Source organism: Leucoraja erinacea, chromosome 31 (genome assembly GCF_028641065.1).
Source record: "Leucoraja erinacea ecotype New England chromosome 31, Leri_hhj_1, whole genome shotgun sequence".
Lineage (NCBI taxonomy): Eukaryota > Metazoa > Chordata > Chondrichthyes > Rajiformes > Rajidae > Leucoraja > Leucoraja erinaceus.
This window is the reverse complement of record NC_073407.1, coordinates 20917271-20932665: the sequence shown is the minus strand read 5'-3', so window position 1 is coordinate 20932665 and position 15395 is coordinate 20917271. Positions and strand designations below refer to the sequence as shown.

Here is a 15395-nt window from a genome sequence, read left to right as displayed (position 1 = left end):
CCGTCTTCAGACCCGACGGGTGAGGCAGCATCTATGGAGTGAAGGAATAGGTGATGTTTCGGGTCGAGACCCTTCTTGAGACCCGACGGGTGAGGCAGCATCTATGGAGCGAAGGAATAGGTGACGTTTCGGTTTGAGACCCTTCTTCAGACCCGACGGGTGAGGCAGCATCTATGGAGCGAAGGAATGGGTGACGTTTCGGGTCGAGACCCTTCTTCAGACCCTTTCGGGTCTGAAGAAGGGTCTCGAACCGAAACGTCACCTATTCCTTCGCTCCATAGATGCTGCCTCACCCGCTGAGTTTCTCCAGCATTTTTCTTTTGAAATGAGCAGGTTTAGCTTTGACAGCCTCCATGCCTATTTGCTATCTGTAGGTTCTATGTATACGTATGGTCAGATCCCTTGTCCTATAAGAGTTGGCAACGTCTACGACAGTGACACGTGTACCATCACTACCCTCTGTTGTTCGCAGGTGTTCCGGATTGACAAAGAAGGATGCATGCAGATCATAAAAGATAAGGTACTGAAGACTTGAGACTATTCGGTTTGATCCAGGGATGATGACTAGAGACATCATTTAATCTTGGTGCTGTGGTAACAATGTTAATAGATGGAAGCTTTGAAAATTGGGCACTTGGAGAATGATTTTGTGCTTGGACAAATTTTGAGAGCTGATTAAAGTACAGACTGTTCAATAATGTACAGTTGCACCCAATGGTTTGAGAATTAAGCAGAGCCATGTTGACCCAGTTGTGTTTGACCTTGTACTGACCAGTTAGAGGTAATTTGCATGCATTTGCAGTCTAAATAGGCCCAATACCTCTCCCTCGCCTGGTACTACGCATTCAGCACTGGCATTGGGTCCTAGGACTTGAGCTTTTTAATATTATCCTTGGGAATCATGAGCTGATCTAGCCAGCAGTGGGCCTCAAAGCCAGTTCACACTGCTGTCCCAGGATGACCCAACACACACAATCCACATTTGCCCTGCAATCTTTTCTCAACATACTGTTCGTAGACCGATAGTGTGTAAACAGGCCCTTCGGCCCAACTTGTCCCAGCTACACTAGTCCCACCTGCCAGCATTTGGTCCATATCCCTCCAAACCTGTCCTATCCATGTACCTGTCTAACTGTTTCTTAAATGTTGGGATAGCTCCTGCATCAACTACCTCCTCTGGCCCACTTGTTCCATACATCCCCCACCTTTTGTGTGGAAAAAGTTACCCCTCTGACTCCTATTAAATCTTTTCCCCTTCACCTTAAACCTATGTCTCCCGTCCTCGATTCACCTACCCTGGGCAAGAGACTGCATCTACCCAATCTATTCTCTCATGATCTTATACACCTTTGCGAGATCACCCCTCGTCCTCCTGCGCTCCAAGGAATAGAGCCCCAGCCTACTCAACGTCTGCCCATAGCTCAGACCCTCTAGTCGTAGACTTCAGTGGATTGTTTTTCTTCTATTGGCAATTGTCTCTTTTCCTTCCTCTATTTATTGATGTAATTCTGTTTGTGTTATGGTGGATAGTTTGTTTTTGGAAAGTATGTGCTAATCGTTGTGTTTTTACTTTTTACTCTAGATGAACAAGGGTGCTCAAAGCTTGCCAGGTATGATGTGCTTTTTAATGAAGCGCATCGGAGAATTATTCTGGTCTCTGGGCATCTGGCAATTAAACATTCTTGACAATCTTGACTCTACAAAGTTGATGCCAACATTTAATTGTGTATATATACCTGCAATTTATAGTGTGAATTATTTTCCCTTTCCTCAGCCCACCAACTGGATGGGCCTCTATGAGATCACCCCTCTTCCTCCACTGGTCTTGTTCTAATGGTCTAGCCTCCAATAGGCCATAGTTCAGAGATGCTTATGGCCTCTTGTGATTTTCTAATATATATGTAATCTTTCTTCAGCTGTGAAAACTCTCAGTTCCTCAATTTTGAACTTTTCAATTACTGCACATAGCAAACAAAACTAAAATTCATCCTGCAGTCATCTCACTACTTCTCTTGTGGTCACCGTCCCTCTCCTCCTGGGAAGTGTATTCATATATGTTGTACCTCTCCAGCACCTCTTTTTAAATTGAGGTAGTGTGTGGGTAGAGTCAGTTGCGATGTTGCCTTGACCCTTCCTTGTCTGGTATCTAAGCCTGGTGAAGCTGTTGCTGGCAACTGACATCCTTTGGCTGGTTAAGCTTATTCACAAAGGTTGGGGGGAATTTTCCAGACATTTTCTTTCCCTCTGTTGGCCCGTGTCATTTCTATTGTTGGTCCCAGTAGATTGAATAGTTGCTGAGTTAGATTGGACATGAAGCGTGATCGTAACCAGTAATAGTGCTGTAGATCATTGTCATTTGTTTCAAGAGGGAAACTTGTCAGGATGTCATGAAGCACTTTCACAACCAATGAAGTCTCCTGGAAACATAGTCACCAGAGGAAATATAATCTTCTCACAGCGAGCAATATGATGATCATATAACCTGTCTTTTTGTGTGACTGAGAAAATAAATAATTACTGAGGAAACCTTTGAAGAACTTTCTTCTTCAAAATAATCAGTGGAAGGTTCTTTATTTGCACGAGAATGCAGAGTCTGTGAATGATGTTAATGCCTCGGTGAAAGACCATACCCCCAAGGTTTTCTCAGTACTGAACCAGAGCATCAGCTGTGATTTTTGCGCAGAAGATTCTGGATTGATATTTACACCTTTTTGTCTCCAGGATGTTTGTTACTATGGCAAATTGTGATAGAAATAAAAAGCAGGACCCTTGTGCGACTAGATTTCCTTCCTCCCTATCCTTGGAACGATGTGATCGATTGTCACAAGCCTCTCTCCTGAGTAGATAGTACAGCAAAATAACTGCCCCTTCTGTCTACAAAGAGTAGAACACAAAGTGCTGGAATATATTCAGCGGGTCAGGCAGCATCTCTGGGGGACGTAGATAGGAGACTTTTCAAGTCAAACCTTTCTCTTGAGATATTTGCAAAGCCAGTACCTTACTGCTCATGGTCATAGTAGTCAACCAAATAATTCTCCAGCACATCCAGGGGAATGTAGAAATAGGAAAAGAGAAGATTTCAGATGAGATTTACTAGAAAGTATGAGAGTCTTATGAGATTGCACTTCTTACAGGGAGGGTTAAAGAAAGATTCATTGGAACTGTTGGCAATCATAAATGGTTTTGAAAGAATATAATGTGAGACCATGTACAGGGCTTATTAATGCATGGAATCAAGGTTTAATATAATTGGTAAAAAGAACTGGAGTGGAGATGCAAGACTGATTCTTGTGGTAGGTTATGTCCTGAACTACGTCGACTGAAGGAGTGGTAAATAATATTGTATTGAAAATTTCAAGTGACATTGATAAGGTCTTGAGAAATTGCAGAGAAGCCGGGTAAGTGAGGTGGTTCAATGTCAGAAATAAAACAAAACATGTGGGAAATACTTTGTGGAAGCTCCTGTGCAAAGAGAAACAGTTAGCGTTTCTAGTCCAAGAAGTGAAAAGTGAAGAAAAGACAAGTGAGTATTAGACGGCAGAGAAGATAGGAGAGGTGCAGGGCTGAACTACAGGGAATGTCTCTAATAGGGTTTAAGAAGGAACTGCAGATGCTGGAGAATCGAAGGTACACAAAAAAGCTGGAGAAACTCAGCGGGTGCAGCAGCATCTATGGAGTGAAGGAAATAGGCAACGTTTCGGCCCGAAACGTTGCCTATTTCCTTCGCTCCATAGATGCTGCTGCACCCGCTGAGTTTCTCTAATAGGGTTGATCTTTGCTGCCACAATAAGTCATCTTGTCATGCCTATCGATGATATTCCATTTCTTCCACCTATTTCCCCCTCCCCATTTAACCTGCTATCTCTAACTAACTTTCTCTTTTCCTTATTTTGATGACGGGCTTTGATAAGAAATGTTAACTATTTCTCTTCCACCTTTGTTCCTTGACTTGCTGAGTGTCTCTGGTATTTTCTACCTTCATTTCACATGTTCAGCATTTAATTTAATAAAATAATAAAGTCATTCAGTTTAATAAAATTGGTCTTTCAAACAACAAACATAAACGTGGGTGGATCTGGCTAGCTACCACATTGTATGTTTCTGATTCAAATATTACAAATGTGATTAGAACTCCCTACAGCCAAAACTATTTCCCCTTTTTTTGCTTCTGCTTCGCAATCAACAGTTCCCTTGTCATTTTCCTTTCTAGCAATCACGAGTGAAAACCAGTCGAGGTCGGGGCCCTACCTGAACCAGGTGAAAGGAACCACCATTGACGTGGGCAATGGGAAGACCATGGAAATGGCTCGGTTTAAGCTCAGCTCTGCACCTCCCAAAGAGAAACCAAAGACTGTCCACGATCTGCTTGCTGTGAAGCGACGAGCCAGGAGCCTGATCAAAACCACTAGACTAGCGTCCAGACCTTTGGTCATTCCACAACCATTGATAATCCAGCAACCATTACAGGTGGTGATGATGCCGCAACCCGTGTCTTCCAGCAAGGTGCCCGTCGGTCCTGAATCACAAGTGGCTAAACAATCTTCAATTCAAACCAGGAGCAGGACAAAGCCCAAGGCTGAATCCACGGTGAGACTAACTGCACATGGGAAGCCAGTGGCAGGTACACCGCAGCTGTTGTCAGAGCAATCCAATGGAGAAGCTAACACAGGGGCTACTCCATCACCACACTCTAGTCAGGTAGGTTCATCAGCCATAGTCGAACCAACGGAAAATATCTCTGCACTGAATGCTGCTTCTGTTCAACCCGCTAAAGCCAACTGTGGTGCTAGGTGGGTGCAGCCAATTGCTCCAGCGCCACAAGTGTTGCAGACCAACGGCATGGTGATTCCACTAATGCTCCCTAACTCCACCGTACCCATCATGGCCCTGGTCACTCCCCAGGGTCTGCTCTGCCTTGCTCCAGGCACGGTCGTGGGCCTGCCCAACCAGAATAGCCAAACTCCCACCGCAGTCACTGGCACCAGCCCAACAACCACCGTCCCCCAGAGTGGAGCGGGTGCCAGCACCTCGTTGAGCTTGACAACTCAAGCGCAGGTGAACTCCACCATTGCACCCAGTCAGTGGGAGATTGGTGGCCCCAGTGTAGCACCAGTGCAGACCAGCACCAGTGTAACGCTGTCCGCAACCCAGCCACTCAACACTCCTCCCCTGGCAGTGTGCAAGTTGGTCCCATCATCATCATCCAGCTCCGTGCAGATTCCACAAACACTGTCGTCTGCATTGGCTCCAAGTCAGACATCCAGCAGTGCTGCAACAACGTCCACAGATCCTCCAGCACTGGAGGCCACAAAGCAGGCGGCAGCTAACCGCATTGATGGCAACGTTCCCACCCCTCTATCGACCACACAGCTGGCTCAGGGATCTGGACAATCAAGGGTGACTGTAGATGTTGCAAGCACCAGGTCACCATCTACACAGCTCGGCAGTGCAGCTCCACCCGAGGGGACCAAGCAGCCAGTCCCACCGTCACAGTCGGACAAAACCTCTATTGACTTTACACTTTTGTGTGACGACAAAGATCCAGTAACGAGAGACTGGCTGGAAGGGAAAGGTGGTATCCGTGTACCAGGGACGTCTACTAGTCTACCTTATCTGCCACCCTTTGCAGCGACTCTGAGAGGCTTCTCAAACCTACTGCTGCACAAGAAGATCCTGGAGCAGAACGTGCTTGCCCACGAGGCAGCCGATGTGAACGAACTAATTGATCCCAAAATAAGACTCGAGGCAGCCAGGGTGCAAGTGAGGGAGCGTCTGCAGAACAGCCCTGCGTACCAGCTCTTGAAAGCTCGCTTTCTCTCCGCCTTCACACTACCTGCACTTCTGGCCACCCTACGGCCGGAGGGGACTTCCACCACAATCAGCTCATCAAATGAAGATCTCGACCAAGACTCCTCAGGAGAATGCAAGTACACGGAGACTGACATGGAGAGCGAGGAAGATCCTGAAGGATTGCCAGAACACTGCGTGGCGGAGGAAGTGACCAGCGGCGAGCCAAACCAGCCCTTTGAGATCCCTGCTGACCTGTCATTTGGCTGTGACTTGCTGGGCAGTTTGGTAAGTGAGAGAAGTTTATGTTCTAATGGTATTTTCTCCCTCATCTTCCGCCCTCTCGTCCCCCCCCCTTCTTGAATGATCAATACCCCTCTATTCCCAGCCCATCGTATCTGTCTCCACCACAACCCCTGGCAGTGCATTCTATGCACCCTATAGGAAAAAAAAACCTGCCCTGCACTTTTCCTTTCAATTTGCCCCTTTCACTGCAAATCATTGCCCTTAAGTCTTTGTTAAAGAAGGAACTGCAGATGCTGGAAAATCGAAGGTACACAAAAATGCTGGAGATACTCGGCAGGTGCAGCAGCATCTATGGAGCGAAGGAAATGGGCAATGTTTCGGGCCGAAACCCTAGTCTGAAGAAAGGTTTCGGCCCGAAATGTTGCCTATTTCCTTTGCTCCATAGATGCTGCTGCACCCGATGAGTTTCTCCAGCATTTTTGTGTACCTTCGCCCTTAAGTCTTTGATGTTTCCAACATGGGGATGGGGGGGGGGGAGGGTTCTGACTACTTGGATTCTAAATATAGTTTAGAATTTTGCAATCTTTTTGTCTGCTCCCATCTGATAATGAAGAAGCTTTCTTCTCTATTATCCTGCACTTCTACTTTCTCCACCCTATTCCACTTTTGTTACTACATGCTGGTGCCCATCCCACTAACAATGTCATTTAAACACTCACCACCCACACCAGTATGGTGTTCCCCCACCTGGTTATGTGGCATTCAAAAAGCGAAGCAATGCTCAGGCATTGGTTGGTTAACTGGAAAGTAGTTACTTTTTTTTCCTCTGTCTCTCTTCCGTGACTGTGGACTCTTTAGAAAAGGAAGTGGAGCGAAAAATGTTAGTTATGTAATGAAGGAAGGTTAGATGTGATGGACCTGGAAGCAGAAGCTGATCCAAACTCTACTTCTGCCTCGTGGCTGCCGAGCAAACAAAGCAGCTATCACTTTTAGACACAAAAAAAGCTGGAGTAACTCAGCCGGTCAGGCAGCATCTCTGGGGAAAAGGAATGGGTAAAATTGAGATAGACACAAAAAGCTGGAGTAACTCGGCAGGATAGGCAGCATCTCTGGAGAGAATGAATGGGGACGTTTCGGGTTGAGACCCTTCTTCAGACTTAATCCGAATATAGTTACTGTCTGAGTTAGTATGAGTTACTCCAGCATTTTGTGTCTATTTTCAGTTTAAACCAGCATCTGCAATTCCTTTCTGCACAGCTATCTCTTTTCATGAGCTAAATACACTGTGGACACTGCTGCAACATTTTCCAATGCACAGTGATTGGCGCACTATTCATTACTGTGAAAAATATCTTTAACTCAACGAAAGACATGGAAGAGTCAGCGGTGTTTTAACAAAACTGGGAGAGTTAGTAACCTATCTGTACATCAGTGGCTGTGGTGCTCTCAGAGCTGAGGTTTAATGTGAGGGAGGAGGATGTTTACCAATGCGGGTGGCTCAGTGAATTTGATTTGTATTCAGCCATTCTGAGGTATTTAATGGACTGGCTTATTGTACAGGTGCCACCTTGCACTCGCAACCTCCACTTCACTTTTATGGAAGCATGGCTGCTTCCTTAGTTTAGAGGTACAGTATGGAAACAGGCCCTTCAGCCCATCCAATCCACGATGACCATCGACCATCCGTTCACACTCGTTCTGTTATTTCTCTCATCCACTCCCTGCACACTACGTGTAATTTACAGATGCTAATAATCCTACAAACCCTCGTGTCTTTCGAAGAAGGGAGGAAACCCACGCAGTCAGAGAGAACGTGCAAACTCCACACAGGCAGGACCCGAGGTCGGGATCGAACTCTGAGACAGCGGCTCTACCCGCTGCACCACTGTGCCGCCCTCCCATTCCTGACATTGCTGCTGCAGTCATTGTTTAGATTGAGCCAGCCTCTAAAGTGGTGACCAGTTCACAGACTGCCCTAATGGTTTGCTGACACCACATGCTATCGGAAGCCTTTTTCACTATTTCTAAATGTCTCTAATGAGAGGTGGCTGAAAAATAATTAAATTAGCTTCATTTAAAATTGTACGAGTTTTCACTTTAAAAACTATTGTGAAATAAATGTAAACCTAAAACTTGGTGTTCAGATGTGGATCACCAACTCCAATGAAATGATTGTGGGCATTGTCAGTTGAACCAGCAGTGAGAAGCTGAGGGGATTAGTTTAGTTTAGCGATACAGCGCAGAAACATGCCCTTCGGTCCACTGAGTTCGTACCGTCCAGCGATCTCCGCTAAACGTACCCGCTAAACTTGCGCTAACCTACACACATACGGGACAATTTACAATTTTACTGGTCAATTAACCCACAAACCTGCACGTCTTTGGAGAGTGGGAGGAAACCGGAAATCCCAGGGGAAACCCACGCAGGTCACAGGGAGAACATGCAAATTCCATACAGACCAGCCCCCCTAGTCAGGATCGAACAGAGGTCTCTGGTGCTGTAAGGCAGTAGCTCTATCGTTGCGCCACTGTGTCATCCTGGTGTGAGATGCGTCTAACCCCTGGATTTAATGTTGAATGCAGGGACAGACTAAGAGCTTGTTGGCACTGTTGCACACATCCAGAAGTCCACAGTGTGCCAGGAAGTCTCTACATCACTGCTGGCTCTTCATTGATGTGTTCTGGCCCACTCTCCGCCTCCCTTTCCCACTCCCTCCCGCCACGGGGGGGCTGTAATTCATTCAGGGATCCTTAAACTAGTTCTTCATCAATGTGAGGCCACGGTTTAATTCTTCATAAATCATCTTCATTGACACATCTGGCCCTAAAGTCTACTTAGTTGGCTGCAAATTAATGGAACTGGGCAAAATGACATTACAATAAAATAGAAAATGCCTTTGAAATGCTTTCATTTCACATTTTTAGCATCTGCAATTTTTGCTTTTAGTGACATGAGAATAGCTTGTTGTAAAGAAAATTGGACCAGGATAGGCAAGTATTATATAAGATTTGGACAGAATGTAACCAAATGTTTAAATTAAGAAAAAAGGTTGGGTTGATTAGCCTTGGATTCTACAAAATGTCCTGCATGCCAGTAGCTTTTGTTTTTACTGAGTTTTAACTCTTTTTCTGATCCTGTCAGGAAACTGAGCCAGAGGATCAAAACCCCCCAGAACCTCACAATGTTCCAGAAGTTTCCGTTGCCCCCGAGGGCAAGGTTCAAGTGGCAACAAGACGAAGCCGTCGCCTGAGGAAAAAACCTTGAGTTGCAGAATATACGGAGGTATTGAAGCAAAGCGATGTGTCAGTGGAAAGTTCTGGTGATTGAGTATGAAACTGGTTAATGTTGCAATATTGCTGTGGCTGGATTGTGAAATACTACCGTTTTGAGATAATGTCTTGAAACAAATGCTGAGGTTTGGCGCAAGAACTCTCAATCCAGATGAGACTTAGATCTTATTTTCGCTCGGGTTCAGATTTAGTGTTGTGGTAGGACTGACTGGATCAGAGAGGCAATGCAAACTGTGCATGGAGGTGCTGAAAAACAGATAAAAGACTTGCAATTTTATAAACAACTTTCCCCATCTCACACATAATAGTACAAGTGGCTCTGTGGTACGGAGGTAAATGCATTCTTAAGAAACGGTCCATATTGTGATTTTTTGTTTTGTAATGGAAGGCACATCATCTGCACATGTTTATTTATCTTCTTTATTGGCATCTACCTGAGAGCAGCAATGAGTATTTGGAATGTGACGCCAGGGTTGTGGTGGAGGCAGATACGGTTTTAGCATTTACGGTATTTTTGGATAGGCCCGTATGGATATGTAGGGACTAGATTATGTTCAGGCAGGTAAGTGTTGGTCTTGGCATCCTGTTTGGCACAGACTTTGTGGGTCGAAGGGTTTGTTCCCATTCTGTTCTGTGTTCTACTTAAAGCAAATATGCTGTATGCCGCCTTCTCGCTTACAGAGTGAGGTCTTGCACCCCAAATATCTTCCAAAGGGTCCTGCCAATTACTGGCCTCCCAAAGTGTAACACATCATTTGTCTGGATTAAACAGAAGACGTAGTTTAGTTTAGAGATACAGCGAGGAAACAGGCCCTTCAGCCCACCAAGTTCATGTCGACCAGCGATCCTGTATAATAATGCTATTCTACACACACCAGGGACAATGTACAATTATACCGAACCAATTAACCTACAAACCTGTATGTCTTTGGAGTGTGGGAGGAAATCGCAGTTCCATGAGGATACCCACGCAGGTCACGGGAAGAACATACAAACTCTGTACAGACAAGCACCTGTAGCGCTGTAAAGGCAGCAACTCTACGCCGTGCTGCCCTTGTTCCACAAGCTTGTGTTGTGCTGTGTTTTAACAGCGTGGGAGGGTGAAGTCAGGTGGGAATGAGAATTAGAGGAGCAGGCAATACAAAGGTGAAGTTCAGTCTGTGGGCTCGAAGGCAGCTGCCCTACAGAACAATCGTCCAATCTGCATTTGGTTTCTCCAGTGTGGAGAGGATCACATAGTGACTGCAGGTCACGAGATTGCAAGAAGTGTGTGAATCACTGCTTCACGGTGGGGAGGGGGGGGTGTTCCTGGATGATGTGAGGGAAGATGTGCAAGGACAGGGGTTGCAAATCCTTCCGTGGTTTGGGAAAGTACCGTACAACAGGAAGTGGTTTATGGGTCTGGAAGAATGGACCAGGGAGTCATTGTGTTAATATGCTGAAAGGAGATGAGAATATGTGACGGGCAGTGAAATATAGGAGCTGGTAGGAATTGCAAAGGATGTTCTGTCCAGGAGGTATATTGGGGTAGCATGAGAGCAGAGGTGTGATCATGTCCATTATCCCTTGGATGTTGTCTCTTGAACTGGTGCACTCCAATGCTGCAAACTAAATCCTGCACTCTAGCTTTCCCTTTGGTCTATTGCACTCGTGTTCAGCTTGATTGTGTTTATGTATGTGTGATTTGATGGATAACACACAAAACAAATGTTTTCGCTCTACCTCAGTACACGTGACAATAATTATCCTGAACCCCTCCATAAATGCTCACGGGCTTGCACTGCTGCTCTGTAACTACCTTCAGTAATGGAAGAATGGGCCAGGGAGTCTGAAGGGCCAGGAATGGGCCAGGGAGTCTGAAGATGGGTCTCGACCCGAAGCGTTGCCTATTTCCTTCGCTCCATAGATGCTGCCTCACCTGCTGAGATTCTCCAGCATTTTCGTCTACCTTCAGTAATGGAGGTGTGCGGTGAAATTATTTGAAACTGACTAATTGGGAAGAATGAGTGGCATTGCACCCCATGTTATGGCTGACTCCTGAATAAAGTGATAGAAATCAGCTGTTCCAGGGTCTGGTTTGTGCAGCTCTTCACCTTCACCTTCAGCTTCTCAGAAGTTGAGTTGCATACTGGGTTTAGAGATACAGCGAGGAAACAGGCCCACCAAGTCCACACTGGCCATTGATCACCCGGACACTAGACCTATCCTACACACTAAGAACCATTTACAGAAGCCAATTAATGCACGGCTAGCACGTTTGTGGAGAGAGAGAAAGAGTGTTTTGATGACTTTTCTGCGAGTTTCCTTCCAAGCGCTAATCTGGATGTTCTTTCATTCTAGGCATGATGTTTACAGTTCCTTGGACCCATTTTGCGTTTGAACTTGGTTTCTGTAGATGGAGTGTAAGCTGAGGGCCAGTGCAAAGACCGCTCCCACAACTAAATATCCATTGACTGACACGGACTTTGTGCCGATATTTGTAAGCCGGGGTCAAATGTTTACTTCTAAAGTTTGTCATGACATGTTAATGACTGGCATGTTGTTTTCTCCAGTTGTGACATTGCTTTCCTAAGGCCTTCTTTAAGGGGCCACAGACTGTTGGTGTTAACTGAGCTTCTGTACGAGCCAATTGCACAGAATCCTGCAGCTTCCTAGATCATTTGTAATTGTTGTGTCATGTATGTGGCTAATTAAAAAATATTTTACTCGGAAATAAATTTCTTCTTTAAATGCTCAGCGTTTGGATTTGATTGGACTCTTCGGTAACCTAGAGATGGTGGAGTTACAAGCTCAATAGCTGGGAGCTTTCTCCAGATAGCAGGGATAGTTGAAGCAGGCAGTCAACACTGTGCAGAATAACCTTGGATCATGGTCTTAACCAGTTGACCCTTGGATAATAAAGGAAAAAAATCTGACACTTCGTTAATCTTTTCTTCCTCATTCTGTTTACTCGAGGTCTGGATTCTTCCTTCGTATGAGCCTTTGCCTCCCCTCCTATGTGGATAATCTCTGGGATGGCAGCCGGTTATTTGATATGTTGGACTTCACCGAGCAGCTCAAACCTCTCCCAGTTTTCACTTTCACTTTCCCCAAGCGAGTGATGTTGTTTATGGTCAGAAACTGGGGTCGGTATTTATCCTGCAAGATAGGTGGAGAGAGAATAAGTTCACGTGTCGCTTTAGACTTTGGAGATTCAGCGAAGAAACGAGCCTTTCGGCCACCAAGTCTGCACTAGCACTATCCTATACACTGGAGACAATTTTCAGTAGCCCATTAGCCTACAAACCTGTACGTCTTTGGAGTGTGGGAGGAAACCGGAGAAACCCCACCCAGTTTTTAGTATTTGCTTTCATTTTCTGCAGATGACCCGAGAGGGCTGGAGGAAGTCCTGACACCGTGGCTGTCTGGGTGAATTCCCCTTGTAGTTTCAATGGCCTCTAATACATGCATCACTTCCTCTGCACATGAAGTGGGTCCTTGAGTCAATGTTTGAGTGGGTGAAGCTGCATCTTTAATCATGAAATGTGATACGGTGCAAGGCAAAGCAGCCCATTTGTTCACAAGGTCACCCATTCCTCCCAAAATGAATTGAACCTAGGGCAGTACAGCACAGGAGCAGGCCCTGTGGCCCACCGTGTCTGAGCCGAAGATGAACTACTTCATCTGCCTGCACACCATCCATACCCCTCAACTCCATGCATATCCATGTGTCTATCTAAAAGTCTTGTAAATGCCACTATCATATCTGCCTCTACCCCTGGCATGGTGTTCCAGGCACCCACCATCTTGTGTAAAAAAAAAAAAAAAAACAACCTGCAACACAAATCTTTAAACATTTCCCATCTCACCTTAAAGCTGGGCCCTCTAGTCTTTGGCAGTTCCAACTTGGCAACAGCTTCTGCCACCCTACCCTGTCCATGCCTCGTAATATATACCTCTGTCTATCCTTCTCATAATATTATATACTTCTATCAGATCTCTCAACTGCAAGAAGGCCAGTGGGTCCAGCCTCTTCTTATACCTAATACCCTTAATCCAGCAAAGCAATTCACTGGGAATTCTCTGACATCTCCCCAGTCTGACTCCAACCCAACCTCCCCAGAAGGGACGCCTGCAGCAGCTGAAGTTACGAGGCCAAATCTTTTGATGGTCCACCTTCCACAAACGAGTTGACCTTTGGCCAGTCTTTAACAGCATGGGTTTCTTTGAATGCATCTTTTAAAGCAATCAATTCTGTAATCGGGCTTAAGAATAAAGAGCCCAAATGAATAGATCTAGATAAATGATCTGGATAGAAATGCAGAAGTGGTAGTAGTGAGTTTACTTCCTATAATCTCCGCAGTCACCCACTGAACATTGGGAAACCGTGCTTGTGTGGTGATGCAGTGGGAAGTTCCTAGAATGTTAACCATTTCACTCTACAGTTGCTGCCTGCCCTGCCAAGTATTTTGAACGTTTTCAGGGAAGGTTTAATCTGTCCTGTTGTATTCAGAACTATGAAGCCTTTGCTCGAAGGGGTGATGAGTTATTCCAAACCAACCTGCAGAAATAATATTTCAGTCCATAAGGCACTGGCTGTGATGAAGATGGTAAAGCAATGTTTTAATTGCAAATTAAACATTTCTCGGTGAATGTTTAATGATGTGAGGCATGGAGTGAGTATTCTACACTACTTGCTTCATCAGTGGATACCATGTTATTATTGAAGATATTGTTGAAACATTTAAGATTGTTAAGGGCTTGGACACGCTAGAGGCAGGAAACATGTTCCCGATGTTGGGGGAGTCCAGAACCAGGGGCCACAGTTTAAGAATAAGGAGTAAGCCATTTAGAACGGAGACGAGGAAACACTTTTTCTCAGAGAGTGAGTCTGTGGAATTCTCTGCCTCCGAGGGCGGTGGAGGCCGGTTCTCTGAATGCTTTCAAGAGAGAGCTAGATAGGGCTCTTAAAAATAGTGGAGTCGGGGGATATGGGGAGAAGGTAGGAACGGGGTACTGATTGGGGATGATCAGCCATGATCACATTGAATGGCGGTGCTGGCTCGAAGGGCCAAATAGCCTACTCCTGCACCTAGTGTCTATTGTCTAAGATAGACACAAAAAGCTGGAATAACTCAGTGGGTCAGACAGCATCTCTGGAGATAAGGAATAGGTGACATTCTGGGTCAAGACCCTTCTCCAGAGCCATTCTTCAGTCAGTTATAATAATAATAGTAAATTTTATTTATGGGCAACTTTCAAGAGTCTCAAGGACACCTTACAAAAAATTAGCAGGTAGAGGAAAAACATGTAAGGGGAATGAAATAAATAGTAGAGACATGACTAGTACACAAAGTAAAGACAGAATTCAATACAAAACACAGTACGAGGCAATTAATGCACAGATGAAAAGGGACGGCACGTGGGCAGTTATAACCAACATTTGAACTTGTCTTCCTGGTCCAAGTCTCTGATTCACTAACCACAACATTACCATACCAAGTAAAACACAAAGTGCTGGCATAACTCAGCAGGTCGGGTACATCAGTGGAGAGAATGGTTAGTTGATGTTGCGGGTTGGGTACTAACGCGGCATTACTGTACCACCTTGATGCTAAAATGTGTAGTATACAGAGAAACAATTTCAAAGAGTTAGCACAGGCCCAACTGGCTAAACAGTTTAAGCTGTACCATTCAGTGATTATGATCATTTGAATGTGGGAAATGAGTAATTGCTGGAGCCTCAGCTCTGAGAGATGACCGCACCCACTTTGTTCCACTTCACAATTCATTAAGACTTCCTCTTCCAGACAATCTGTGCTGTCCAAGCGCCCAGCAGCTCCCATCCTCGTCTCCCAGCTGATCAGGTAAGTGTCTTGTGCAGTGATTTTTAAATAGTATCCAGGACATAGGGTGCTCAGAACTTCCTGTACGATCAGGTTCTGAGACATAGATCCATGAGGGAGAAGGTTTAGTTAGAACCAAGTGTGTGGGTGGGAGCCACGTACCACACGCCTACTGTGTGTGTGGGTCACGCTTGCACCCTCTGAGGCTGGAAGGTGAGGGTTCAAATCCCACTTGGGACGTGGGTT

At 45.4% G+C, this 15395-nt stretch overlaps 1 protein-coding gene across 3 annotated transcripts in view; it reads left to right on the top strand.

Moving 5' to 3' along the window:
• The window catches only part of snapc4 (small nuclear RNA activating complex, polypeptide 4), a 35538-nt gene extending 23335 nt beyond the window's left edge, over positions 1-12203 (top strand). For 2 of the 3 annotated variants that reach the window (XM_055660269.1, XM_055660268.1), the window contains 5 exons: positions 473-520; positions 1583-1610; positions 4211-6075; positions 9176-9316; positions 11665-12202. In XM_055660269.1, the coding sequence (XP_055516244.1) occupies positions 473-520; positions 1583-1610; positions 4211-6075; positions 9176-9298 (2064 nt within the window). In that variant the 3' untranslated portion in view covers positions 9299-9316; positions 11665-12202. Of the gene's footprint in view, positions 1-472; positions 521-1582; positions 1611-4210; positions 6076-9175; positions 9317-11664 lie in introns of all 3 variants that reach the window. The other variant, XM_055660267.1, reaches the window with a different exon arrangement.
• The last annotated feature ends 3192 nt before the right edge of the window (positions 12204-15395 follow it).